At 48.9% G+C, this 22,181-nt stretch overlaps 2 protein-coding genes across 2 annotated transcripts in view; one reads left to right on the forward strand and one right to left on the reverse strand.

The window, feature by feature from the left end:
• The window catches only part of cacna2d4a (calcium channel, voltage-dependent, alpha 2/delta subunit 4a), a gene marked incomplete at both ends in the record, with an annotated part of 97,780 nt that overhangs the window by 23,919 nt on the left and 51,680 nt on the right, over window positions 1-22,181 (forward strand). Inside the window, 2 exons of the mRNA XM_079755968.1 lie at window positions 1,224-1,351; window positions 6,163-6,231. Of these exons, the coding sequence (XP_079612094.1) occupies window positions 1,224-1,351; window positions 6,163-6,231 (197 nt within the window). The remainder of the gene's footprint in view (window positions 1-1,223; window positions 1,352-6,162; window positions 6,232-22,181) is intronic.
• lrtm2a (leucine-rich repeats and transmembrane domains 2a) lies at window positions 9,690-18,358 on the reverse strand (the record flags this gene model as incomplete). Its single annotated transcript, XM_079755378.1, has 5 exons — window positions 9,690-13,163; window positions 15,761-15,918; window positions 16,219-16,307; window positions 17,113-17,238; window positions 18,122-18,358. Coding segments are annotated over 5 exons (1,143 nt in total), but the record flags the coding sequence as incomplete, so codon positions are not given.

The following is a 22,181-nucleotide window of genomic DNA, read 5'->3' on the forward strand; positions in this document are numbered from 1 at the left end:
TCCTCAGTAAAAGCTTCCGGTGTCTTCCCATGCTCGCGCTCCATTAAACTTAACGGTTTGCCTTGAGTGCGTCTCACAAGAAATGACTTCCCATCAATGCCTGCATGGAAGCATTCAGGGCTTCCGTGAAGCAAAGAGATTAGGAATTTGCAAACACGACTAATTAAAAAATGTAAATCGCCTCATTAAAGCCTTTAATTTAGCTGAAATCCATCATGTGCTAAATTAATGGGTGAGGCGGAGAGAGAGAGAGGTACAATTACAACCAAAATATACCAGGCAGAGAGATGAAAACCAATTTTATTTGAGAACATTGGTGCAACAAAAAGCAGTGTAACAACCTGTAGCACAATGTCCCTAATATGTTATAACACCATGGGACAACTTAACCATAACCCTAGCCTCGTGTGGAACTCACTTTAGCGCCTATCCCTAACTTTATACTTTGTAAGCTTTACTTTATTTATCGCTAACGACACTCTGTAGTTCTCATACTATTCTAATAAGGTAATCGCATGTTGTTAAGCACATGCCGTCACATGTTGGTACACAGTACTGACTCGTGTAGTAACACTGTAATGACGCGTTTCCACCGGAGGGTGCGGGTCGGTTCGGTTCGCTAAGGTGCGGCACGGAATCGCGTTTCCATCGCAAAAAGTGGGCGTGACCCGGACTGAGCCGTACTGAGCCGTACTGAGCCGTACTCGTCCCGCAGTACTCCTCCGTTGGGGTACTGAGACGCCCGAAAGGGTGCCGGCAAGTTCGAGCTACACTCGCCGTCCGTTGATTGGTCGACAGAATCGTCACTTCCGTGAGACGGGGGGATAATAACAAACAAACGCATTATCGGCGAGGTATTTCTGGACAACGGCGAAAGCTTCGTTATTGACGAAAATGTCGCGCAAAAGTTTGCCGTCCTTCTTGGACGTCCTACGTTGTTGATCTTTGTTCATTGTGCGCGTTCTTCTTTTCCCTTGGAAAAATGTATTAGCAGGCTACACTCTGTCGGGCCTCTATGAGGTCACAATTTTAACGTAGCTCCCGTGGCTATCGCCATCCGGCCCTACCATAAGAGCACTGTCGGCGGTGGAAACGCGAGCCGGAACTGAGCTGCGCCCAACCGCACCTTCACTACTCCACCAAGCCGCGCCGAACCGACCCGTACCCTCCGGTGGAAATGCGCCATAAGGTAAAGTCTAACCTAACACTGTCTGTCCGTGCAGCACCTTTCTGACGCCGGCAGACAAGCTGAACATCTTCACCCTGGACCATTTCCCCGTGTGGTACCGGAGGGCCGCTGAGATCCCAGCGGGGCAGTTTTTCTACTACCTGCCCAGAGCGGACACCCGAGGTACACACATACACACACATGCATACACAAACAAGGACAGACACACACACACACGCACACACCTGGAAACAGGGACAACCAGACACACATACACACACACACCGGGATTCAAACACACACGAACGCCTGGACGAGTGGACACGCACACCCAAACACACAAACACGGGGACACACACACACATGCACACACTTGGAAACATGGACACGCAGACACACATACAAACACACACACACAAACACACGTGGACTCACGCACACACACACACACACACACACACACACACACAAACGCCTGGACGCATGAACATATACACAAACCTGGACTTACACAGACAGACCCACAATGGACACGTGGACACACGCAGACACACACCTGGAGAAAAAAACAAACCTGGACACACAGACACCAAACACCTGATTACATGGAAACACAAAAACACACACACACACACACACACACACACACACACACACACACACACACCTGAGCTCATACACAGAGACACACAAATGCACACAATACAATCATTTGTGTGCTATTTTTAAGCACTCGATCATAAACTGAGGTTGGCCTTTAGTCATTGTTTGGTCGGAACTCATATTCATGAATGCACGTAAGCAAAACATTTGTGTTGTGTTAACATATACATGTACTTACAAGCTTTGTCTCCATACATTTAACCCCAGATAAACAGTTCGGCTACAACTAACCCTTCTTTTAATATTGTTTACTAATCTATCAATCATTCTTTCCATTAATTCATCAATCTTTTCCAGAAAAAGACATATATTAAGCACCAAGTAATGTGTATCCGACAAGAATTCAAGACAAAAGCAAGAAAATTGTATTCTAACCAAAGAATTGTTTAACAATGACAACACATCCAAATATTAGCATTTCTGAAGCAGCATAGCACACATTTGTTATTTCAAACTTAAAAAAGAAATACAGAAACACAATTCTACATCCACTAGTTGCTTCCTACCCTGGTGGCTTGTGTGGATTCACACACACTGCGACACTGCAGTGTGTGTGTACTCACACACACTCTGACACTGCAGTGTTAGAGTGTGTGTACTCACACACACTGACGCTGCAGTCTCAGAATGTGTGCGTACACACTGCAGTGTCATAGTGTGCGTCCACGCAGACACTGTGGTGTCGGAGTGTGTGTGAGTCCACACAGACACTGCGGTGTCGGAGTGTGTGTGAGTCCACACACACACTGCGGTGTCGGAGTGTGTGTGAGTCCACACACACACTGCGGTGTCGGAGTGTGTGTGAGTCCACACAGACACTGCGGTGTCGGAGTGTGTGCGAGTCCACACAGACACTGCGGTGTCGGAGTGTGTGTGAGTCCACACACACACTGCGGTGTCGGAGTGTGTGTGAGTCCACACAGACACTGCGGTGTCGGAGTGTGTGTGAGTCCACACAGACCCAGCGCTGTGTTCCTGCAGACGTGTTTAGAGACTATGAGGCGGACTATAGCGCCTCCGTCACGAGGGCGGAGCGGCGGCGCCGGGAGAGGGCGTGGCAGCGCCTGCGCAAGCAGGCGGAGGAGGGTGGAGTAGACCTCGTCCGTACTTGGCATGCCTCCTGCTAACCCCCCAGGCTGTGCTCCCCGAGGTCAAAGGTCGTTTAGGGACTTCCCTTCCCCTCTTCCCCGTTGTTGTCCGTCTGTCCGTCCGGGTCGCGCCTCCTCTACTCTGGGTTTCGTCTCCTCACGGAAATCTTCCTCTGAACTCTTCGACCAATCGCTCACACGCCCACTCACTCACTCACTCACACTCACTCACTCACTCACTCACTCACTCACTCACTCACTCACTCACTCACTCACTCACTCACTCACTCACTCACTCACTCACTCACTCACTCACTCACTCATTCACTCACTCACTCACTCATACACTAACTCACCCACTCACCCACTCACTCTGTCTCTTCATTTTTCACTCGCTCACTTGCCCACTCGCTCACTCACTCACTCACTCACTCACTCACCCCCTCATTCACTTACTTACTCACCCACTTAAGAAATCACATAGTCACTACTCACAGTCTCTCTCTCTCTCTCTCTCTCTTTCTTTCTTTCTTTCTTTCTTTCTTTCTTTCTTTCTTTCTTTCTTTCTTTCTTTCTCTCTCTCTCTCTCTCTCTCTCTCTCTCTCTCTCTCTCTCTCTCTCTCTCTCTCTCTCTCTCTCTCTCTCTCTCTCTCTCTCTGCATGAGCGTCCCACGAAATCCTGATTGCCGGTGGGTTTTGAGGTTGGGATTTAAATGTGTTGTAAGCAGTATCTCCAAGTCCTCCGCCCAAACACCTCAGATGAGCTCCCTTTCGTTCTCATGGCCTGCTAAACTGAAGCCTGCTTTACAGTTCAATGCTTAAAATTCTCCAAAGGGAACCGGCTTAGTTCCCCCCCCCCCCCCCCCCCCCCAGTTCCTTTGTGCCCTGGCTTCATTTCAGTCAGGAACACGATAATGCACCCATGTAGTGAGTGTTGCATGACGCATGTAACTTATTGCACGGGGATATGTTCGTGAATCTGTGCATCTGTGTGTGGGAGAGAAAGCATCAGAGGCTGTCTCTGTTGGTTGGGGGGTCTTGTCCTTGCCTCCGTAGTGACATCATCGTGGTGGTTGCTAGTGACAACTGCTGAGTGCATAATCAGCCCTTGACTCTCTCTCTCTCTCTCTCTCTCTCTCTCTCTCTCTCTCTCTCTCTCTCTCGCTTTCTCTTTCACTTGTTTTATCTTTCTCTTCCTATTTCTCCTTCTCTGTCTCACTCTATCTTATATTTTATTTTCCTCTATCTTTCTCTATTACCTCTTTATTATTATTATTATTTATATTTTTTCTTCTCTGTCTCTGTCTCTTTGGCTCTCTCTATTTTTCTCTCTGTCTAAGAATGACAACGAGACAATGAGTTAGAAAATGTTGTGAAAGGAATGGCAAAGGAAAGGGCCTCCGCCAAGGGGAAAGGGTAAGGGAGGTGAGGTTAGGAGGAGAGAAAGCCACCAATACAGGGCCAACCAAGTTGTGCTTGAAGAGACTATGAGCATAACTACAGCAACAGGAGTGGGTTGATGTTGAAGCCATGCATGGGAGTTGCATGATAGCAGCCGGGGTTCGGAGCTTATGGGAGGAATCACAGAGCCAGAGAATAAAAGCTGTTTGGTGAAGCTGGCAGAGCAGGTGTTCTGCAGACCGGCTCAGCTTTTTGTGTGTCTTTCTTAAATTTCTAAATAAAAGTCTTTATTTTGTGGTTTCCTGATGCCTTTCCTTGTTAGAATTTTTACTTTACACAGCAGTATTCACATGGATGGCTTTAGGCAGGGGTGTAGGAATGAGTTTAACATTGGGGGAGACACATATCGGAAACCTGACAGATCCGGTATAATTTTTAGGTGGGACAAATGCGCCTGTCTCCGATATTGGAGGGGACACGTCCCCTCCGTTCCCCCGGGTTCCTACGCCCTTGGCTTTAGGAATAATCGATGATCTTTGCGTGAATTGTATTGTTGACTCATTAGAATGGTACAGTAATGGTAAATCTACTTCAATAATCATTGAGATATTTGTTTATCTATCATACTTTCTAATTCTGTTTGTTGTTCATGAGCAGTTTAAATGTCAGATCATTCTTTAATCAATTAGTACTCCGCCTCTTTTCCACATGGCTTTCCTCAAAGGCATTTTAATCTCGACGCATTTATCCCTCTTTCCTCAAACCCCTTTGCTCACCCACTCCTCGAGTACATGCTCCCATTCCTCGCCTGCTCCACGGGCGGTATTATATGATTAGCTCTCCTAATCCGTGTTGCATAACCCTGCTAATCCTGTCGCTGTCAGATGCCAGCTGGCTGCAGGGACACCACCAACACAGATAGACAGGCGACTGGGATATTGACCCTGCTGTAATACCTCGGCTGGGGGGCCTGTCAGCTCTCTACACCCCCCATTCAGCGGTCCCCTCCGCCATCGGCTCCCGGCACCCGTCGCGTTCTGCGGGCACAATGGAAGAGTGGAGAAATGTCAAATATGGGATTGATGACGTTCCTACGAGGGAAATATCATGAATTCCGTCTCTTGACTGAATAATAATAGGAATTTACTTTTCGGAGTATTAAGATAAGATGTACTTTGTTAATCCCAGTTCGGATATATAAATAGCCTGGGAACCAGACGCAGCTGCGAGCTGATTTCTTTTTTGCAATGGAATATGCCCCCCCCCCCCCCCCCCCCCTAGTAAGGGGCGGGGTTTTTACGATTCCTGTAGAAAAGAGCGTCCAATGGGAGCTATTTTATTTTCCAAAACAATAAAGATTGCTGCCACTGATGATGTGTCACATGTTTGGTAGCTCTGATTGTTTGTCGCTCCATCCAATTTCGTCTAGAGGCATTTTGGCCTGCATCTGTTGATAACTCCCCATTGAAATCGCAATTTAATTGGGAGGTTCCAGACTAATATGCATTTGCAAATTGCTCTAGCGATGTCAGTCTAGGAAATTAGGGTAAATGTGTGTGTGCGCGTTTGTGTGTATGCCTATGTCTGTGTGAGATTATCAAGATAGAATCGAGTTGTCTGCAGTCATCGTCATCAAACATGTGCACACGTGCACGCTGCACAAGTGTGATTATGTTGTCAGTGCATCTTGATGTAAACCTGCGTGCATGAATGTTTCATGTGTGCATGCAGGTTCCTGACGATGTGCCCTGCTTGTGTTTAGCTGTGTAAATGTCCAAGCACGACATATGGCTGCTTAGTGATGTGTTCCCTACTCACTCACCTGTGGGCTTCTTCCTCCAGGAGCCAAGATCGTGGTCGCTGCCACAGCCGTCAGCGTGACCGTGGGGAAGAAGATGGCCATCGCTGGAGGTAGGAGGCAAAGAGGATTCTTGTCTCTCACTCTCTCTCACTCTCGCTCTCGCTCTCTATGTCTATCTCTGTCTTGCTCTACCACTCTCTCTCTTTCTCTCTGTCTCTGTCTCTCTCCCTCTCCCTCTCTCCTGTTCTCTCTCTCTCTCCTGTTCTCTGTTGACTCTGTCTGTCTGTCGGCCTGCCTCTGTCTTTCTTTCTCTGTCTCTCTCACTCTCTCTCCCCCTCTTTCTCTCGCTCTCTCTCTCGCTCTCTTTGGTTGCTATGGTCTCTCTAGCTCTAATTCACTCATCCTCTCAACGATTCAATCTGGTTTATATGAATGTAACAAAAGGGACACAGCTGTTGTTGGCCTTCAGTTTTTTCTGATCATACCTTGGATGGGCAAAGACGTACTTGTTGTTGTTGGACAGATTCTGATTCTGCCTGATGATCCACAACTACTCACGCACAAAATAATGCGTGTGTGTGTGGGGGGATTTTTTTGTATCCTGAAAGTCTCCTGAAAGTAATGTCCTTGCAGGGAGTGACTTTCTTTGACTGTATGTGTGTGTGTGTGTGTGTGTGTGTGTGTGTGTGTGTGTCTGTGTGTGTGTAGGTGTGCGTGTGCGTGTGTGTCGTCCTTGTAAGCCCGCCGGTGTCGCCTGACACACTCATCAGTCATAATTACCTGATGCAACGCGATGTTCACAGGATGCATCCACTGTGTATTTGTGCTTACGAGCTTGTGTGAGTGTGTGTGTGTGTGTGTGTGAGTGTGTGTGGGTGTTTGTGTGTTCGTGTCCTTCTGAGTTTTGCACTGAGTTATCGGTCTTACTTATGTGATAAAACAGGAGGCACTGGAAATACCTGTGTGTGTGTGTGTCTGTGTGCGTATGAGTGTGTGCGTGGATGTTTATCTGTGTGTGTGTGTGTGTGTGTGTGTGTGTGTGTGTCTTCCTGCACGCTCGTATAAAACAAGCCCCGACAGAAAGCACAATAGTCAATAAAACATTGAAATGGTGTATATGGAGGGCTGTCGCCTCTGTGTTCACACTCTGGTGCCCCCCCCCCCCCCCCCCCCCCCATCTCCTCCGGCACACCTGATTGGTTGGCAGGTTAGCTGGACCGATACAGGACATTGGAGAGTAAACAGCTCCGCTTCTGAATTAATAATAGCTTGTTGGGTCTGTATGGGAAGCTTTCATATGTTCTGGTGCACACATACATACTCTCTCTCTCTCTCTCTCTGTCTCTGTCTCTGTCTCTTTCTCTGTGTATGTGTGTGTCTGTCTCTCTCTCTCCTCCCCTCTGCTTTTTCTCTGTCTGTCTGTCTGTCTGTCTGTCTGTCTGTCTGTCTCTCTCTCTCTGTCTCTGTCTCTGTGTATGTGTGTGTCGGTCTCTCTCTCTCCCCCCCCCTTGGCCTCTAGCTGTACGTCATGTGTACCCTGAGCAAGAGAACGGATCAAATATTTAGAGGCTGCCCCTTGTCGAAGGAGCGCTGCACGCCCACACACACACGCCCACACACACACACACACGCCCACACACACACACACACGCCCACACACACACTGGCACTTTGCTTTTCGACTGAATTCTTATTGCCAAGTGTAATGAAGCGCATTGGCCAGAAGGTTTTCTGTGTTTTGTTTCCTATGAGGGAAATTGCGCAGTTGGCTCCACACAAAAAACGGACAGTTGAGATTGGTTACAAGGCCAGGTTGACACGGTCCTTGTCCGTCTTGTCAGATGATCGCCGTTCTCCATAGAGTCACACATTGAAGAAATTATGTTCTCGAATGCAGTCCACACAACTCCAAATATGACACCAAGAGAGTAGAATGTATTTTTTCACTTGGAAGAAAAACGATTGCCCTCGTGAAACTGCTAGGCTAGCAGTCCAAAGCATAGCTAGTATGATAATTATGTTTCTAAAACGCTTTCTGTCTTATGAAATGGACTGTTTCCAAAAGTGAACAGTTGCAGCTGCATCGCCTGCCACTAGGTGTCGCTGTTTGTCTCGACTTCCAGAGGGCCCTGCCACCTCTGCCTCAACGCTGCGTTGTTGAATGCGGTGCGTGGTTTCCTTTTGAGCCGAGTGTTCCCATTTAGACACAGTGAGGCTTATCTGGGTCCAAACGCTAGCTGCAGCAGGGAGTCCCTGGCGACCGGGAGAGAGAGAGAGAGAGAGAGAGAGAGAACGAAAGAGAGAGGGAGGGAGAGATAGAGAGGGATAGAAAGAAGGGGGAGAGGGATGAAGAGATACAGAGAGAGATACAGATAGGGAGAGATCCAGAGAGAAAGATCCAGAGAGCGCAATACAGAGAAACGCAGAGAGGAAGCTATCAAGTGGTGGGTGAGGGCGAGAGACAAAGAGAGAATTACAGTAGTAGAGAGTGACAGAGAGAGAGTCAGGTAGCAAATCAAGCAATTGCGGGCGATCATAAAGCGAGGCGAAGGGCATAGGCAGCGCAGAACGAGAGACAGGGTGATTGAAGAGGAAGAGGAACGTATAGAGAGTGAGCGAGAGACTGCATAGGAGAACAAGTAGAAGAGAAGAACGAAGAACAGATGGCCAGCGGGTGGAGATAGATTAGAGAGAGAAGGAGGGAGAGACAGGACCGAGGGATGATTCCGGAGGAGTATTTACTGTGAGCCACACGTTATGTCCCGTCTTCATGATTGATTTGTGAGCGTGTGCGTGAGTGTGTGTCCTGTTTTGCGGTTGGCTTGCTGCTCGTCTTAGTTTCTCCGGCGTCATATTAAAAGCTTTGCTTCTCCGGGGGTGCTCTGATGTCACGGGGACTTAAAGCGCGGGCCAGAGATCAGGGGAGACGCGAGCTGCACTTTGCTCCAAGATGGCCGTCGCTGATGGCACATTCAGACCCAATCAGCCCATTATTCAGGGCTCGCCAAGTGGGCTATTTTTACCTCCTGAGCCCCACTTTACCACTGATGGTTGTGGTGCTATGTCTTGCCCCTTTGAGTTGGAATGCTGCAAGGAATGAGGAATGTTGTAGCCCAGTATTCATTCACCATTTGGACACATTTAGGGAAAGGTGTTATCCTTATTCTCAACAGTTATAAGGGCATAGGGAGTTTGGGGAAAAAAACTATCTTAGGGGATTGTTGTGTGTTTGTTGCATTTTGTGGCCATTTGTTAAAACATAGAAATCTGTGAATTGCATAATAGTCAACACACAAACGCAGACAAACACGCGCATACACACACGCAGACACATACGCACAAACACAGACACAAATGCCCAACACATCTCGATTGCTTAGTATTTCAGAGTCTCAATGATCATCAGCGTTGTATTTTAGATGTTTTTTAAACAAACTATAGTTTATTATTTAAACACACAAGTTATATGAACAGGATTCAGCTAGCTAAGTCACTTAGCTACCAATGACAACCACGAGAACTGCAGACCAATCGATGACAAGTGTTTCCCAGTCGACCTATAGACAGAGTTTGCCCATCGCCTTCTGTCCGATGGCAGCCTTGCTGGGCGCCCTCAACAGTATAGTTCTGTCAATTATTCTAGTACATGGCTATAGTTCCGCTTGTTTTTTCAATCTAGTGCCTTATCATTAAGAAGAGCTTTGCTTTTGTCGATCTTACGGTATGGCTGTTACTTTCAGTTTACTGTTTGTTTATGTGAATTAGCGCGCACACCAGTTTCTAAATGGGTATCTATGTACATTGCCGATGTGTGGAATGTGCAATGGATACATGGGGAATCTCTGCTATAATCCTAAGGACAGCATGATCCCTCCACTATCTAGCCATGGGAAGCTTGTAGCGACTAGGTACAGCCAAAGTCTATATTTGTGCATTCAGACTCGTAAGACAATGAATCAACAGTTTCAGCCGTCGGATATGTCGCTAATGCTCCATGATATTTGGAATGCCGGGATAATTCGCCATGGCAACAGACCAGGCCACGTTGCACATAGTGTATGTAGTATGTTCTTGGGCCAAACTCTGTCTACGTTACTTTTTGGACGAAAATAACAAATACCAAACACAAATAGACAAAACGTTACACAGATATGCAAATAAATACAATCGTAAAATGATGAACCAAAGGAAGTACAGAATTATGAATCAATGCAGGAAAAAAGTAAATATAAACAATATCTATTGGTTGGCGGGTTGGAAGGGCGGGACCATGGGGGAGGGGTGTGTCTGTCTGGGGGGGGGGGGTGGGTAACGGGTTGAACACACCATACCAAAGACTAACACAATGATATTTATCTGCATCATTCCGGAGTATAACATGACACACCATTATTATAAGGGTCTCGGCGGACCGTCCAAAATAGAGAAGGGACACTAATTATAGAGGAGCCACGATTTGCATTTCAAATCCATCACGGCCCTCTTTCTCAGACCGCTAACTCCGAGAACCACTCCTTCATCACAGGGAGTGGGGGGGCGGAGGCGTAGCGTCGCCATCTGCCCACAGGATGTTTGTATGTGGACCGCGACGGGAAGCCACTTTTAACCCGAAGCCGGCCCCCAGCCGTGTAAGACAAGCGACGGGTACAAGGTCGCCTGGCCGTGTGAAAATGTCCTTTAAAGCCTCAAATCGGAGCGGTCACTGGGTCAGGACCGGCTCGCGTTCCCCGCTTTCTTTCAAGGAAATCCACCCAAGCAACCACAGTCGGCTTAGGGCAGGGGACGGGGGAGATGGAGAGAGAGATGAGGAAGGTGAAGTATTGCTGGAGGAGGTGGGTGAAGATCGAGAGATGGAGAAGGTGGAGGAGGAGGAGAAAAATAGCAGGGAGCGTTTTAATCCCCGCGTCGGGTGTCAAAATGCTCCCGGGCACAGCAGCCTACTCTCGAAGGAACAAAGGGAAGAGAGGGACGGAAGGCCGGAGGGAATGGGAAATAAAGTGCAGGAGTTTGTAGTTTTTAGTCCTTAGAAAAGGACGGTTTGTAGTTCTTTTTGGGGGAGGAAACATCGCCATAATATATATTTCCCACACGCAACATGAGCAAACTTAACCCATTGGTGGTGAAATCAGAAAAACAAATTCCTGAAAGCCAAAAGTAGTTTTGTATCAAAGCAAGGTCTGTGCTCCTCCACGTCGGAGAGAATTCACTCAAAGCCTCGGAGAGGCGAGCATATTGTTCAGGCTTCCTGCAGAAGATAAAACACAGCGATAAGAGTCCATGTTTGACGAGACCTTCCAGCGACAGCTCTCAGTTTCAGATATAGATGACAGTCATTACAGCTGTGTCAGGTAATGAAAGCGTGCGTGCGTGCGTGTGTGTCTGTGTGTGTGTGTGCTGAGTCTCTACGATACAAACAAGACAAATACCACAAATTAGCCCAATCTGCTGTCCTTTCGCAAGGTAATTGGATAACAGAATCCAGTAGGTCATCGGGTCCCGGTCCTAATGATTGCTGTGCTTGCCATTTCAGGGACAAACACTTTCAAAATGCCCTCTAGTCTGCGGTTTATAGATCCATGAATGTCTCTTTGACACAAAGATGAGCGTGGAAAACAATGGCTTAGGATTTTTCCACATGGTCCATCCTTGATATATTTTTCGACATCGAGTGTGCATTCCCCCTCAATGCGTTCATGTTTTTGATGAAGAGCCTCCAGTGGAGTTAGCTAAGGTTACCATGTACAATTAGCAGCTGAGTCCTAGGGGTTACAGAGCGGTTGGGCCAATGGAGGAGGGCTAGGCCAGGTGATATCGCACTGTCTGTGGGGTCGGCCGTCTGTTTACCTTGCCTGGGAAAGAATGAGGAGGAGATCAGAAGACCACCTTCCCTGGGTAATGCTGTGGACGAGGTGCGGTACCTGTATGTCCTGACTGACTGCCTGTAAATTCCTGAAAAGTCGAATGCCGTTGTTTGTTCTGGTGTTGCGCCACGAGTGTCCGTGAAAGCATCGGAAGGAACCTGGTGTATTCCCCGAGTTATAAATGCCCTTTTACTTCCCTTTTACGCCAATATTTCAGAGGGAGTAAGCGCTAGCCGGCAGCAGTGGTGGGTGAGAGAGTAGGAGGAGTGGTTGGTGAGAGACGATACCGCCGTGTCCAGATAGGACCTAGAATAGTAACCTGTGCGCATTTGTGTGTTTTTACGTACGCAAAAAGAACTGAAGGTAGCATTAAGGACATTCGGGACAGAGGATAGCGACAGGCGGTTTGGTAGCAGAGTGCACGTAGAGGTGCGCTATGAAACGAGAGCCCGGGTCCAACCGGAGAGCGGCCAGTCCTCCACCCGCAAACCCTCTCACTCCGTCCGTCTCGAGCCCTTTAAGCGACACCCTCCTCTTTCCCAGTCGTCACCCCCCCCACCTCTCCGCCCGGTCCGTCGTCCACTCCTCACGTGTCCGAGGAGGGAGGGAGGTGTACAGGATGAGGGGAGGAGGAGGAGGGTTCTCCTCCTAGGCCACGGAGGAGATCTGCTTCTCCTCGCGGTCCTCTCCGTCCGCCTCGCCGTCGCCCATCAGCGGCTGCCTCTTCTTCAGCTCCCGCTGGTACTTGGCCATCAGCGAGGCGTAGATGCAGCCGTAGGCCGCCGCCGCCACCATCATGATGCACACGATGCCGCACACCACGCCCGCGATCACCACTGTGCCGATGGCACGCCGCACGCTCACAGGCCGGTAGCGGGAGCGCACGCACTCCGCGGGCGCCTCCGAGGCCTCGGGGCCGCCGCCGACGCCGTTGTCGACGGCGCCGTTGTTGTTGCTTTTGTCCGAGGCGGCGCCGGCCCCGTTGGGGTCCGGGGGGGCCGCGCCGCGGGCGCACGGCGGGGAGCCCCCTCCGGTGCCGGGGCGCGAGGCCCCGCCCCCGCCGGTGCCGTTCTCGTCCTCCAGCTGCAGGCAGTAGTTGAACATCTCCATGGGAACGCCGCGGATGTCCCGCCCCCGCAGGTCCTTGGGCAGCGTGCACTCCACCGCGTCCACCTTACCCCCTGGGGGGGGGGGAGGGGGGGAGGAGGGGGAGAGAGGAGAGAGGAGAGGGGGGAGAGAGAGGGGAGGGGAGGGGGGGGAGAGAGAGAGGGGGGGAGAGAGGAGAGGGGGGGAGGGAGAGAGAGAGGAGAGGGGGGGAGGGAGAGAGAGGGTAGGGGAGGGAGAGGAGAGTGGTGGAGAGAGAGGGGAGGGGAGGGGGGGGAGAGAGGGGGGGAGGGGCGGAGGGGGAGAGAGGAGAGGAGGGAAGGGGGAGAGAGGAGAGGAGGGGAGGGGGAGAGAGGAGGAGGGGAGGGAGAGACAGGAGGGGGGGAGAGAGAGAGGGGGAGAGAGGAGAGAGGAGAGGAGGGAAGGGGGAGAGAGGAGAGGAGAGGGGGGAGAGAGGAGGGGGAGAGAGAGGAGAGGGGGGGAGGGGGAGAGAGGAGGGGGGAGAGAGAGAGTGGGAGAGAGGAGGGGGGGAGAGAGAGGAGAGGGGGGGGGAAAGAGAGGGGGAGAGAGGAGAGGGGGAGAGGGACAGGGGCAGAGAGAGAGATGGAGGAGAGGGGGGGAGAGAGATTGTGACATTTAGATGTCAGTGAGCTGATAGATATTTATATATATATATATATATATATATATATATATATATATATATAGATTGATATAATGTCTGTATGTCTGTGAAGAACTATGAAATAACTGTGACGGATAACGAGAATGCAGATTGTTCCCCAAGACTATGTTCACGGTAGCCTTAGTCCTTGTTGACTTAATTAAATCCTTAGCTCCGATCAAGCTTTTGTGTGCTGTGTACATTTGTGGGCTGCGGACATCTGCGGGTGTGTGTGTGTGTACAAATGTGCATGTGTGTGCCCATGTCAGCCTCTCAGTATTGCATCGAAACAAAGAGAGTGAGAGGGAGTGTGTGTGTGTGAGAGAGAGAGTGAGAGAGTGAGATTCAAATATCTAAGTCAGTAATTCCCCCCGGCCGGGTGGGTGGGTCGGTGGGGGGGTTATGTTATCATCACACACATCGCATTCATCTTTACACACATTTGTCTTGAGGTGGCTCGTACAAAACCCATTGATCTACATCCTAGATATGGGCGGGGAGCCAGAGGGACCCAGATAAACCAGGAGCCAGGGAGAAAGCAAATGGGGCGTTTCAAATGCTTTCCCTTCCCGACGCCTTCGTCTTAGTTTACAAGAAAAAAGCGCTTTCTAAAAAAATCAATTTGGAAAATGCACTCAGGCTTTCAATTCCCCCCAAAAAACGTCTTGTTTGTGGTCGATTCGTGGTGCCAACGCTTCCAACACAACAACAACCGAAACGTTTCTGCACATCGGTGGGCTTTTTCGCACCGCAAAAAAAAGTCGAGAAAAAACAGATACCCAGGTGTCGGCGTCTCTCGTCTCTCGTGACTCGCAGTGACGACAGCGGAGCGGAGACGGCGGATCAGCGCACAACAGAACAAAGTCGAGGCGGATGAAAGAGACGGGCCAGATTGAGTGAGGGAGATGAGGGGGAAGCGACGCTTCATTAGCGGGGCAGCTGAGCCCTCGAGTGAAGCCGTGTGAATGCCGATTTTTTTTCATCAACGTGGAGGGAGAAGGGTGGTGGCTGGTGGTTTGGGGGGGGGGGGGGGGGGGATCTGATATACTCGGCGCCTGCAGAAAAGCACGCGCATGTTGCGAGCGTCTTTTTACCGTAACGCATACAGACCCTCAACCCGCGGTTATGTAAAGCAGAGGTGTGAGGAGACACGCACGTGTGCATGACGCACTTTCTGCGTTATGATTTTTGATTGTTTCTCTTTCTCTCTCTCCTACTGCTCTCTCTCTCTGTCTCTCTCTGCGCCAACCTTCGCATGTCCCAAACGTGTAAATTAAACGCCAAACTCGAAGGCTCGGATGTGGGAATGTGCAGCCACGCCAAAGTCATCCTATTATACACACTTCCCAAAATAAATGTGGAAAACATTCCTTTTTTCACTTCTGCATATCCAAGTGCAGCGTCGAACATCAAGTCGTTAGAAAAACTAGAAACCAACAAGGGAACACATTCATGTCTATGGCCTCTTGCACACCGACCACTAAACGTACTGCGGTGATCCATCATTTTATAATCGTTGAGGTAACTGGTTTGATCGATTTCTTAATTCGATTTTACTATTAAAGGTGCTGTGGGTTTATGAGCTGTTCTTTGAGTGTCATTCTATTAAAATGGTATAGCCATCTGTCAGCTATTAGTGAGTGAATTTATATCAGTTTAATATCTGATTCAGTTGATTGCGGCTGTCTCTGTTTGAGACTATTTAGACTTTGAAACGTTCCTGGCTCATTCCTGACCAATCTGGCTCTCTCTCTCCCCGAATGTTTTAGGGAATTAGTCTTGCATGTCAATCACAGGTGTGTGAAATACAAGACGGCTCAATCGCCGTGAATCAAAGGGAGGGAGGGAGGGAGGGAGCAGCAAGGCAGTGGACGTTTCTTTAGTCTTATAGTTTAGTTTCAAAATCGTTTTTCTTGCTCTCCCTCTCTTTGTACAACCCTCAGATCGTACCTACAGCAGTTTTAAATTGGACTTGGCATGCAACGACGTCAAACCTTCACACAAACCCACCTCTGTACAAGAGCCACTCCATCCAGTGTTTAAAGTCGCGGAGGTTGCAGTCGCACTCCCAGGGGTTGTGTCCCAGTTCCAGGTGCTGTAGGTTGGCCAAGGGCTCGAACGCTGCCCGCTCCAGTCCGTGGAGCCGGTTCCCGGCCAGAGACAACCACCTGTGACGGCATAACGTGGAGTCACATTGTAACCATTGTTTCACTGTGTGTTTGTCCATGTCCCTTCGCCGTGTGGTTGAAAAATACTGTGCTGCGAGCTGAGATCATCACTTTTTACATAAGAAAACATTTTTAGCCCTTTATCAAAGACTCATCAAAGGACACACTGAAATAACTAAATTCTATTTTTCCCAAATATACCTAGTTTGCGTTTTGGTCTGTTAATGTTCTCTACAGTCCTTTGTGTGCGTGTGTGTGTGTGTCTGCGTGTGCGTGTGTGCATGCGTGTGCGTGTGTTACCTGAGGCCCTGCGTCTCGTCCAGCAGTCCTAGTGGGACGGAGGACAGGCCGTTCAGAGACAGGTCCAGCCTCTGCAGGCCCCCCAGGCCCTAGAGAGCAGAGGGCTGGCTTATCGAGCGTGTTCGCGACAAATCAATTCAAACCACACGATCAATAGGCAGAGCCAGAGTAGGGCACTTTTGATCACACTCACGATAACAATACAACTAAATCGATGATAAAACAATAAGGGCCACAGTCACAAAACAAACCTTTCAACCATTCCCTCTTTCCAATATTTACTTACACTTAAAATATTTGCTTTAACATACGGCTGCAACTTTTATATCTCATTTGAAATGCAATCAAAACAGAGCTATTGAATGTAGGCCTCTTGCGTACAATAAACCAAAAGCATGAAGGGATTCCCATGGTTCACGTCCTCCTTCTGAGCGCAGAGATGCATCACCTGTTGCCGGAGACTCTAAGGTCTTGTATTATTTACTGGCAGCTGTTCAGGTGCAAGACAACAACTCATTTAACAGACTGCCTCACTTGAGGTAAAAGGGACCTACAGTGTTCAGCAAAAACCACGTTACTTATTTACAACCTTGAACCAGACCTTATTCCAGCCCTAGTTTGGAGTAGGATTTTGCTGGCGTTTGCTGTATCCCCACATAATACAGTCATACTCATTTTAAACGTTCAATGATTGAAAACATTCCACATTAAAACATGGGTTGGGTCCGCTATGACCTAAATTGATTGACTAAGTTGAATACAATACTGAGCCCAACCCTTTCTCTTTGAGAGAAGGTTGATGGAAAGCCAGACCAATTTTGCTTTTCACATTTCCAATCACATTTCTGATCATCCTCATCATCCCCATCATCCTCAACCTCCTCATCCTCTGACCTGGAAGAGCTCTTTGTCCAGGCTGGTGAGGGAGTTGTTGTGTAAGGCCAGTCGGGTCAGGTTGGTCATGTCTCTGAACAAACCAGCCGGCAGGTTATCCAGATAGTTGTTGGAGAGGTCCAGAACCTGAGGAAGAGAACAGCATAGCAACACATCAGAAAAATATCAGTTTGTCCAAGTGTTCAGGGCAGTGTTCGCCTACTCCCACGACGAACAACGGAAATACAAGGACAATACACGACAAGGCCCCATAAAGCAAAAAATAAAACGACACAAGGACAGTTCACCGACCAACGACACAAGGAAAGTTCACCAACCAACGACACAAGGACAGTTCACCAACCAACGACACAGGGACAGTTCACCAACCAACGACACAAGGACAGTTCACCAACCAACGACACAAGGAAAGTTCACCAACCAACGACACAAGGACAGTTCACCAACCAACGACACCAGGGCAGTTCACCAACCAACGACACAAGGGCAGTTCACCGACCAACGACACAAGGGCAGTTCACCGACCAACGACACAAGGGCAGTTCACCAACCAACGACACAAGGGCAGTTCACGACCAACGACACAAGGGCAGTTCACCGACCAACGACACAAGGACAGTTCACCAACCAACGACACAAGGGCAGTTCACCAACCAACGACACAAGGAAAGTTCACCAACCAACGACACAAGGGCAGTTCACGACCAATGACACAAGGGCAGTTCACCGACCAACGACACAAGGACAGTTCACCGACCAACGACACAAGGACAGTTCACCGACCAACGACACAGGAACAGTTCACCGACCAACGACACAAGGACAGTTCACCGACCAACGACACAAGGGCAGTTCACCGACCAACGACACAGGGACAGTTCACCAACCAACGACACAAGGGCAGTTCACGACCAACGACACAAGGGCAGTTCACCGACCAACGACACAAGGGCAGTTCACCAACCAACGACACAGGGACAGTTCACCGACCAACGACGAAAGCACTGACCTCCAGGGAAGAGAGGTTGGCGAGGGCCGTGGCTCCCAGGGACGACAGCCGGTTGTTGGGCAGCAGGAGGGAGCGACTACCCTGGGGCAGAAGGTGGAGGGGAGGCAGGGAGGAGAGGTCGCGACCCCCGCAGTCTACCTCCAGCCCGTCAGGGGAGCAGAGGCAGGGGGGAGGGCAGCCCCACGAGGAGGGCAGCAGCGACGCCAGCAGACACAGCACGCACAGGAAGACTGGAGGGGCGAGAGAGAGGGGGAGAGGAGGGGAGAGAGAGAGAGAGAGAGAGAGAGAGAGAGAGAGAGAGAGAGAGAGAGAGAGAGAGAGAGAGAGAGAGAGAGAGAGAGAGAGAGGAGGGAGGGGAAGAGAGACAGAGAGGGGTAGAGAGAGGGGGAGGGGGAGAGCGAGGAAGTGAGAGAAAGAGAGAGGGGTAGAGAGAGGGAGTGGGGGAGAGAGGGGTAGAACGGGGCAGAAAGAGAGAGGGGTAGAGAGAGGGAGAGAGGGGCAGAAGGAGAGAGAGTGGAGGTAGTGAGGGGGAGAGAGGGTGTGGGAGGGGAGAGAGCGATAGAGGGAAAGGAAGAAAAGAAGGGTTAAAAAATAAAGAATGGATGAACAAAAGAGAAAGAAAACCAGACATTTATATTGGACCCATTCATTTGTGTGGAATCAGATTGTGCAGGTTTTGGGTAGCGTCCTTTTAACAGGCATACTTTGTCTTTGTCTGATTGGGGAAGAGTTGAACTAATTGAGGTGTCTCATGTTATGTTGTGACAACAGGAAGTCCTTCAACATGACGATCATTTTAGTTAAATGCGTTATAGGCGTACATCATTTGAATAGCCTCAACAGAATCAAAACAACCACATTTATTCGATTAGGGAGTCCCGCTTGATGTATTTTGGCAGATTTTACAAATTGCAGCTGTTTGTGTGTGTCTCCGTGCATGTACACATGCGTGCAAGTGTGTGTGTGCGTGCATGTGCAACCCTCTAAATCCATAGTGATTAGTCAAACAATAGCCGTGTAGATGATTGACACTCATGAGGGGAATCCTGTCTCTGTTGTACACTTTCTAAGATTCAATTTTCATTTCCCTCCAGATGACTCTTGATTCATCATTTCCATTCATTAACGTTCCCTTTCTTCATCCATCTCACTCTTGTCTCACTCTTGTCTCTCTCCCTCTCTCTCTCTCTCTCTCTCCCCCCCTCTATCTGTCTCCCTCTTTAAAGGCCTCTTTTATTCTAATTAACACTTGTCAGGTGTTCCTGACCTTTCTCTTCTCTTCCTTGGTAAACCTTTAGGACTTTCCCTGTGTTCTAATTTCATTTGTTTCTATGCGTCTCTCTGCTCTCCTGCGTTATCCATCTGATGTTCTACGTAGTTCTCCTCTCTTCCTCTCCTCAGAATCTTTTTTTTGTGCTTCCTTTCTCACATGCGTTTTCCCCTCTGTCTCTCTGTTCCTCCTTCCTCCTCCTGCCCTCGGGTCCCCTCTGCCAATTACTCGACACTGTCAGACAATTTATTCCACCGTCCGACAGTAAACTACAGAGGAAGGCACACCGAGAAACAGGGTGCCATGAATGAAGCATTGTACTCTAGGTCCTTTTTTTATGAATTCAATTCAACAAAAATGGAACCAACGCTAAATCGCACAAAGCGTCAGCACTTCCAAACGCATTACTTAAACTAAAATAGACTGGGATGGTCTGGGCTGCCATGACAACCGTAACAGTAAAAAGCCAAAGGTGACGCGGGTTGATGAGTACAACAGAGCCCCGACAAAACCAGATGCTGAATGCAGTGAAACCAAGCGCGATGCATAGGAGGCTTTCACCTGAGGACACACACATCACAAGCGGCCATTTTGGTGCTTTCAGACCATTATACGGAGAACAACGCAACCGGTGGCTTGACAACTTTTCAAACTTCCGAAATCTGAGGTCAACAAGTACCAAGACGTTGGATTGAACCCTTTTTTTTGAAGAAATTGAACTCCAGATCACATGATTGAAACCCTCCTATAGCATGCTGCGAGTTCATAGGAGGATTGGGGGAGGAGAAGGGGGGGGGGTTCTGTTCATTCAGGACCACGGACAGTTCCTCCGTCACGGCCCATTGCGTGCGCAAGCCACAGCCCAGCGGGGCGATATCGGAGCAGAACCACTCTGTCTTCGTCCCAGAAGTCAAGCACAGCGGTTCCCATTACCAAGCTTCTGTTGAGAGCTGTTGCATCCTCTGCATACGATTATCAGCCCCTTCACAGCGCCCGTGGGCTCGTGGGCTTGTCTCTGTGCGTGAATGTGCCAATGTTTTCACCACTTTTTAGTTTCATTTCACACCTCACGTCACTATCTGTATCTCGCACTCTCTCTCTCTCTCTGTCTCTCTCTCTCTCTGTCTCTCTCTCTGTCTCTCTGTCTCTGGCTCTCTCTCTCTGTCTCTGGCTCTCTGTCTCTGGCTGTCTCTCTCTCTCTCTTTCTCTCTCTCTCTCTCTCTCTCTCTCTCTGTCTAGTTCTCCTCCCCCTGTTCTCTCTCTCAAGATGGCCCATATTTCTAGTAAAGGCGTCTCTGCTGTCTGGCTCAGCCTGATGAAATTCTCCTGAAATACTTTCCCGCCCGCCCTCAAAGCATGAATGTAGAGATATGAGAGAGTGCTGCGTTGTAAAGCATATGATGAGGAGGAAAGGGGAAGGGAGGGGAAGGAAGGGGGGTATTTCTAAATGAAAGTCATGGAGCAAGATGTCTGTCCTCAGGGCCTTGTCAGTGTGAAAACATTAGCCTTGCCAAATTAAACCTGCGCGCGGATTGTAACTTTTTCACCGCAGCCATCAGTTTAGTTCAAAATCAAATGTTCCAACGTTTATTTCTTTCCTCCGCTTAGCGAAATAGATTTTATGAGGGGAAAAAAGGGAAAGTAAATCTTTAGTTAATTGAGCTGCGGGTTGATGGGTTTCCTATCCCTTAGACACTCATGATTTTAAGTATTTTATAACCGGTTTGATGATTGCAGTGGAAGAAAAAATGACGTAGTACCACTTTGAATTGTTAGAAAACACAAGGCCATTGATATTATTGACTTCATTCCAGAAAGGAGTCGGAACAAATGTTTTGGCATTGGGCTTTGGGAGACAGGTTGGACTGCTATTGAAGGGTATTCATCTGAAGTTCGAATAATATTGAATAACTGATGTTAAGACTGCTGCCTTGATGCTTTGTGACCAAAAGTTCTTGAATCGGCCAAGCAACAAGTTGTTACAATTCTTAATATTATAATTGTGAAAAATTACCAAAATGGCGGCTAGCAACGTGGATGAGTTCATGAGAAACCCTCCAATCATGGTTAGGGTAAGGCTTCAAACAATGAGAAAGCTATACGCAAAGGGAGGGATACGTCTTCATCAGATTAGGAGATAAAGACCCAACGAGACCGGTCTGACCGACTAGAAGGGGGGATGGATCTGTGACCCATTTAAGAAGACCAGAGACTTAAAGCTTTGTCTCACTAAGTAGGAAGAGAGTAGGAAATTTGAATCTCACCACCCCCACCCTGATTCCCTGTATCCGGTATCATTTCTGGCACATCCCATAATCCTAATTCCAGGAAAATTCTCTCTGCTTGTGAGACGGGGTGACAGAGACAAGAGCTCTCAAATTCACTGGAGGGCTCTCATGCTTATGCCCCCCGACTCTCTCTCTCTCTCTCTCACTCTCTTGCTCTCTCGCTCTCTCGCTCTCACTCTCTCGCTCCCTTTCTCTCTCTTCTCTCTCTCTCTCTCTCTCTCTCTCTCTCTCTCTCTCTCTCTCTCTCTCTCTCTCTCTCTCTTCTATATAATCCGACACACTAACTGCAGTAGTGACTGCTCCCCTTCCTCTCCCCTCCCCCTCTGAAAGTAATTGCAGCAAAAGTCAGATCCAGTCTTTCCTCTCCCTTCAATCTACTGTCCTTATCTCTCTCTCTCTCTCTATTCTTCATTTCTTGTCATGTCTTTCCCGTGTCCTAACTTATTTTTCATCTCTCTCCCTCTCTCTCTCCCTGGGTAGCTGTTGTCCAATATTTATGAGC

Source organism: Pollachius pollachius (genome assembly GCF_949987615.1).
Source record: "Pollachius pollachius genome assembly, chromosome: 18".
Lineage (NCBI taxonomy): Eukaryota > Metazoa > Chordata > Actinopteri > Gadiformes > Gadidae > Pollachius > Pollachius pollachius.